We start from the raw sequence: 6,714 nt of genomic DNA on the forward strand, positions 1-6,714 counted from the left end.
GGCGGGATGAGACACAACAAAAGACCCTTGGGGGCGAAACACCAACGGTCACACCCCGATTGCCGTAAACGGCGACCATCTCCCGCCAGAGAACCCAATCGGGACGGCCAAGGGAGAGCTCGGATCAAAACCTGAGCCCGGACTGGGTGGACGAAGAGAGAGGCCAGCCCAAAGCGGCCAAAACCCGGCCGCAGCGGCGGGCCGCACCCCACCTTCTGTTCGCCCGTCTGAATGGACGGCAAAGGGGAGGGGTCGAAAGAGCAAGTCCCAACCAGAGCAGAAAGGGAAAAACAGGGCGAGCGAGAAAACGTGGCCGCTCGGCCTATCGCCTCTCTCGCGGTCTTGCGTCTCATGCGAGGCAAGACAGTGGGGGATGTGGACAAGCCGGTCGCAGACGGTAAGTCATCTCACAGGCAGAGAGAGACATGATGCGCGGCTGCCGCTGTTGTCCGACACTGGCCCACACAGGGTTTGTGTTCCCTGAAAGGAAGGAAAAGAAAACAGAGCACGGCAGTGGCTTACCAAGAATTCCCCAGAATTTTGTTCCCATTCTTCTCAGCCAGACGATAGTACTTGGCCGCTGCGAACTGTTTGTTGTTCCGTGTCAGCCAACCAGCCGAGCTGTGACGACCCAAAAAGTCGGGTCTCAGAGCTGTGATTCGTTGCGAGGAAAGAGCCCGGTTGGTGCCCAACGTTCCGGATATAGCAGCGCCGAACGGCTGGTCCGGGAACGAGCACTCAACGACAACGGGTGGTGTTCCGCTGGTGGAGACCGGGGAGGCTCTCGCCGGGTCTTTTTCGAGCGTGATGGTTGAGTGGGTGATGAGGGCAGACTGACCTTGTCTTTCTTGGTACCAAACCCTTCGAAATAACACCATGCTACCTCGTTCATAGCATCTATAGTGCATGGTGGTCAGATTCGAGCGCGAGGGGCGAGAATGGCCGGGTGACATACCAGTGTCTCCCAAGTTCGCCGCCGTCTCGTAGTACTGCCAGTCTTGGTCAGTGATGAACTCCGCAACCCCCTTGACGGTGCATATCCATCCCTCCTTCACCAGCAAAAGAAAACCCACCTGCTTCGCAGCAATTGGATCCTTGGGAATCCCCCACCCGTGGCGGAAACAATTGGCCAATTCGAAGATGGCCAAAACGAGTTCCCCCTTGGCGGCGCCGCCCTTCTTCAATCCCGCCTGGAGAGCGAGTTGTTCGACGTCGGCGGCATTGGACGCCGCCGCGGAGAGGAAGGTCACAGCTTTGGCCGAGTCCTGACTGCAGCCCCATCCGTGCCTGGACCCCGTTCGTTAGTTTGTGACGAGTATCGTTATTGGACAATGGTATGGTCGTGTGGCCAACGAGATGCCCGTAAGGTGCCTTCCTCTTCGTGTAAAAAGACCCCTCGAGCCATTCGCGAAGGGGGTGCATGGCGCCCATGTGCCAGAACGAACTCAAAGAATGAGGGGACATACCTCAGCGCAAGACCGTACAGGACCTGGCTCAGGGGGTTGTTAGCCCCCTTAGGATCCGCCAACCGCCCAAACAGCGCCGTGGACTGCTCGAGCTCCCCAGCCTCATGCAGCCTGATGGCCTCTTGAATATCCTCGTCGAGCTCCTTGGACGAAACTGCCTTGCTCTGCGAGCCGGAGGAGTCGCCGCTCGGCCCATCACCCAAGCGCAGTTGTGGAATGACGGGTGGAGCAGAGCCATGTACGGGCGTTCCGGGGCGGCTGCGGTGCTTCTCGTTCTCGCGGGCCAGAATAGTGGCGCGCTTCTCCCATTGCGACTCGGTGCCGTCCTTGTCGTCAACACCGCCCTCGGGCATGACAATCTCGGGTAGGTCCTGCGGCACGTTCTCGGAGCTGGACGGGCTGCGACTCAGGTGCAGTCGTTGTGACAAGCGTCGAGAGCCTTGGCTGCTCGCCGTGGAGCCGCTCCGACTGCGGCTGCCGCGGAAGACATCGAGGCTACGGCGCTGCTTGGAGGGATCGGACTTGGGTTCGGCGGATAGGAACTGGCCCGGTTCTCGTTGGGGCCCGGCACTCGGGGGGTAGATGATTTCGGCGTTGTGAGTGTCGGTGCGGATGAAGGTAAATTCGGGGCTCGCGGGATTGGTAGCGTCCGTGGGGTTGGCGCTGGCCTCGTCCTCCTCGTGCTTCTTCCTGAACTTGTCTCGGAGTCCCATAGTGTCGGTGCCTAGTTGGCCGTGTTAAAGCGTCGACAAAATACCAATAATATCGATGCAAGTTTATATTCAAAAAAGAAACGAGAGAATGGCTATATATGTGGTTTCAGCGTGTTTGTTTCGAGCGACGCCATTTCGGGGCTCAGATGGTCAGCTCGCCGGCGACGCGCCCCGAGATTGCAGGTGTCCCTCAACTGGGTTCGGTCCGGAGCGGGGCAGTGCCTTGTTGGCGGGGTTGGGCGTTCCTCCATTGTCCGTAAATCCTGCTAGGGTATCCGTCAAACGTGGAAATTACCTATCGAGAGATTTTTGATGATGATTGCCATCGTCTTTTGGTCGGGGAAAAAAAGGACGCCTTGCGAAGGAATCATTGAGATTTGAAACTGGGAAACTGGCAATTATTTTATTTTACGACCGGCAGGAGCATTGGGCTTGGTGGTTTCTGGCTCGCCACTTCAAAGCTGCAATATTCTCCGGGAATGCCATGAAAGCCCGGTTAGCTCAGCTGGTTAGAGCGTCGTACTAATACCGGGAAACCCGTATAAGGTATGCGAAGGTCAACAGTTCAATCCTGTTACTGGGCATTCACTTTTGGCCATTTCCATGATCTTTTTGTCCTTTGATCTTGTGGCTGCCGCCATCTTTATTCTTTCGTTTTCATCAAGACCCCTCAGGTCATTCTATGCACATTTTGCTTGACTTATAATTGACAATATATACACTATCTAGGTACCTCGTCACTCGGGAGTTCCGATAGGTAATACTCCACGATCCAAGTTCGATGAAGCGTAAGCTCACCCCCAGGATAATGGTTTTCGTCACATGAAGTTATACTCAAGCCCCGGTTCAAGCGGAAGGTCTCACCAGGCATCACATCCGAAATCCAGTTATAACCCGACTACCAGAAACCAAATCACCGAGTGCGATGGCCAGTGTAATGCCGACCGAGCCACGGCTGACACCGAAGGTCTAGAGACAAAAAGGCAAAGTTGAACGCAAAATCGAGGTGCTAACATATCTTTAAACCACCGAGGTCTATATGTCCGTGCCGCAAGTTCCCCGTCGCCGCATCGGCCAGCCACATGAGGGAGAGTTCCATAACCTCACCAACCTAGCTGTTTACGACCCGGGAGGACCATAGCGGCCATATCTAGTACCGCGCCTGTTGCAACCTACTCCTAAGCATCCAGGTTCTGGGATATCCTACCCCGATGATCCAGGGATGGTGGGATGCCCAAAAGGAGCTACTGGAAGGGACCGCCGTCGAACCGCCCGAAACGGGCGCCTCTCCAGTTACCGGCACCGACCGGGCCCGAGCAACGCCCGGCCACCCTCCGCGCCCAACGGCCGTCGGCGAACGTGGCACGACCGGCGCCACGGGCGGCTGCACCGGGGCCCGCTCAACTACAAGCTGCGCCTACCCCTCCCCCACCATGTCCAGCGCCACCCCCTAGGTCCAACCCACCACATTCTAGTGTTGTTTACGTTGGGCCGCCGCCGGGTCCGATGCCCGGCCAGCATTTCATGCGCTCCGGGCCCATACTGCCTCTGGTACACCCCGACCAGACCTCGGATGAACCGCCAATGAGTTTCGTCTCAGTGTTTCCTAGTCGTCCCCCGATTCCTGGCTCACAACCACCGCCTCCACTCCCGGATGCAACATACGCGGGAGGAAAGATTCACCCCGACACAACACCTCTTCCCGGCCAACCTACTCCACACGGGCCACCGGGATTCCATCCCTCTCCGTACCAAGACCAACCGGTGATGCCACATGGCCCGCAGCCACCCCCGAATCCGGACCAGCCCCCGGCACCTCGCGGAGCACACCCTCCACACGAACAGTCAGGCCAGTCACCACACCACCACTGCAACAACAACCAAAACAACAACAAGAAGGACCGCCGCGACCTCGGAGTGCTCGCCCCGGCAATCCACCCAGGTCAACCACAACCACCCCAAGGTAACCCCGGCCCTCCCACAAGACACATAGCACCGAAGGACAAGTGACAACCTCCGCCCGCGCCACATGGCTCACACTCGGCCCAAACCAAACCCTCCGCATCGGCGACGCCGGGCCAACCACCGCCCGCAACGCGGACGAGAAAAAAGAAAGGAAAGCCCGCCCGCCCGCCGGTCAACGCGCTCGAAGAGGAAAGCGCGCCTGCCGCGGCGCGGGGACGACAGACGACAGCCGTAGCACCACCGTCACCTCACCAGGAGCCGCCGGAGGGTGGGCGTACAACAGACGACGCATCGGCGCCCAAAGACGACGGCGGAGGCTCCTTCGCGCCGCCTAACGACATACCTGACGGGTGTTGATGTTCATATCGATGTTGTTGTTGTTGTTGTTGTTGTTGATTCTGATGCGTCCAGCAGCGCTGCAGGAGATGGCAGATGGAGGTGCGCTGGCGGCGACGGCGGCGGCGGCATCGACGGCGAGGGTGAGGGTGATCCGCTCTTTGGGTCGGGGGCGTCGATGCTGGCTGTGGTGCCGTGACTTGTGACTGCTGCCCAAGGGGACTGACAGACAGACTTTGTCCACCGTGCCTTAGTAGGGCGGAGGGAAGGATAGGCGATTGCTAACGTTTAGAAAGCTGTGACTGAGTAGTGTCGTTTGTTTCGGGATAAGTGACGTTCGGAAGAGATACCATGGGATCACCAAACATAAAATTTGGGCGGTTGTTTACTTCGGCCTTGCTACGCTAATAATATAACATGTTAGTAGACATTTATCTACGCTTGCTAGATTTAAAATATAATTATAGTTAAGAAGAATTTCCAAAATGCATCTAGAAACCAGCTAATAATGTGTTCGAGACACATTAAGGTCAAACGCGGCAAGTATTCAGGGGCTCATTAACAACCCAACTAGATTGTAATAACACTTCTTATTTCCTGCGAGATCGCAGTAACAGAACAGCTCAGGTTCAATTCACAATTTCTAGCCCCCCGTCCCCTAAACACCAACAGAAAAGTTATCAACAACGAACATCCAAACCCACTCCACATCCTACACAACCGCCCCTCCCCCAACTACGAAACATCCACAAACCCCCTCTTCCTCCCCCCACCCTCCTCCTTGCCCGCCTCCCAATTCTCATCCACATACTCCTTAACACTCTGCTCGCGCATCTGCATGCCCACCACGCGCAGCGCAGCGATATTATAGCCCATCTCGTCCTTCTGGCGGCGCAGGGCGCGACGCAGGTGGGCGCGGATGGCCTCGAGCATGGCGCGCATGGTGCGGCTGGCCACGATCTGGCGGTGGTGGGTCTTGAGCATGAAGAAGAGGATGCGGCAGGTCAGGGGCACATTCATCTCGCGCGCCGCGAAGAGGTCGAGGAAGGTGAAGAGCGCGGGCACCGCCGCGAAGGGGAGCACCAGTAGCGCATCGTGCAGTGCCGAGGCCTTGATCCGTTGGAGGGTGTTGAGCACGTAGGTCTCGGCCGTGATGTTGCCCAGCGCGATGAAGATGGCGTTGCGTTGTGGAGGGGCGATGCCAGGATTAGTTTGCCGTGCGTCGCGCCACTCGCGCAGGGTGTTGAGGTCGGCCATGCCCAGCTCCAGCGCCTCGGCAATGCGCTCGCCGGCCATGAGCGTCTCGACGGTTTGTTTGGAGGCGGCGGCCACTTCGCGGTCTTGGTCCTGCTCGTCGGGGTCTTGTTCTAGAGAGGTGGTGAGGGTGGATTCGTAGAGCTCTTCGAGCTCTTTCTCTCGTTCTTCTTCGAGGAAGATCTGCTCGTCGGTTTCTTCCCACACGCGGATGCTCTTGTCGTGACTAGCGGAGATGAGGGTGTTTCCGGAGTGGCTGACGGCGAGGGCCCAGATCTCGCCGTGGTGGCCGTCAATGCGTTGGATCTGCTCGAACTTGTCGGCGTCCCAGTACTTGATAGTGCGGTCCTTGCTGGCGCTGAAGAAGTGTCGGCCGTTGCCGTCCGAGTTGTGCGGGATGAAGGCGACCTGCAGGATACTGTCTTGGTGGCCGAAAAGGGCTTTGTGGCAGTCACCAAAGTCGAGACCCCAGATCCGGATGTTCTTGTCAGCGGAGCTGGTCACGATGAGCTTGCTATCGTACGATATGTCCATGCTGAGCACGGGAAGCTTGTGGCCGTAAAGGTTAAGGTAGAGCTTAAGGGTGTCGACGAAAAAGACTTTGACGGTGCTGTCAAGAAGGGCGACGGCTATGAGCTTTGCGTCGGGCGAGAACCGCAAGCTGAGAATGTCGTCGGCCACCTTGAGTATCCTTGATTGAACGAGCTTTAACTTCGGCGTTGTCCTGGTCGTGCCCAGTACTTGTTCCTGGACGATCTTGAAGTCCCAGAACTTGGCCGTCTTGTCGGCACCGCCAGACACCACCGACTTGCCGTCTGGGTGGACCTGTAGTGACCAGATGGCATGACCCTCGTGCGCGTCAACGGTCTCCAACAAGGCTGCCGAGGCAACATCGTATAGTTGGAGCTCTCCCTCCTTAGTCCCCACAACCACCACCTTGTCTCCCGGGAGGAAGGCGCAGCAAAGCGCGTAACCGCACT

General features: G+C 57.7%; 3 protein-coding genes and 1 non-coding gene across 4 annotated transcripts in view; 2 read left to right on the plus strand and 2 right to left on the minus strand.

Moving 5' to 3' along the window:
* Positions 1-646: 646 nt before the first annotated feature.
* On the minus strand, positions 647-2,179 carry CHGG_05951 (uncharacterized protein; the record flags this gene model as incomplete). Its single annotated transcript, XM_001222045.1, has 3 exons — positions 647-897; positions 956-1,287; positions 1,467-2,179. The coding sequence occupies 3 exons, from the start codon at positions 2,177-2,179 to the stop codon at positions 647-649; spliced, it is 1,296 nt and encodes a 431-aa protein (XP_001222046.1).
* Positions 2,180-2,669: 490 nt separating this feature from the next.
* CHGG_11361 lies at positions 2,670-2,763 on the plus strand. Its single transcript has one exon. It is a non-coding gene; the product is annotated as a tRNA-Ile (tRNA).
* Positions 2,764-3,390: 627 nt separating this feature from the next.
* Positions 3,391-4,189, plus strand: CHGG_05952 (uncharacterized protein; the record flags this gene model as incomplete). Its single annotated transcript, XM_001222046.1, has 2 exons — positions 3,391-3,404; positions 3,655-4,189. 2 exons carry the CDS (start codon positions 3,391-3,393, stop codon positions 4,187-4,189), a joined length of 549 nt encoding a protein of 182 aa, XP_001222047.1.
* A 1,026-nt stretch (positions 4,190-5,215) lies between these two features.
* The window catches only part of CHGG_05953 (uncharacterized protein), a gene marked incomplete at both ends in the record, with an annotated part of 3,048 nt that continues 1,549 nt past the window's right edge, over positions 5,216-6,714 (minus strand). Inside the window, one exon of the mRNA XM_001222047.1 lies at positions 5,216-6,670. Coding sequence (XP_001222048.1) covers positions 5,216-6,670 — 1,455 coding nt within the window. The remainder of the gene's footprint in view (positions 6,671-6,714) is intronic.

The sequence above is a fragment of the Chaetomium globosum genome, genomic scaffold (assembly GCF_000143365.1).
Source record: "Chaetomium globosum CBS 148.51 scaffold_3 genomic scaffold, whole genome shotgun sequence".
NCBI lineage: Eukaryota > Fungi > Ascomycota > Sordariomycetes > Sordariales > Chaetomiaceae > Chaetomium > Chaetomium globosum.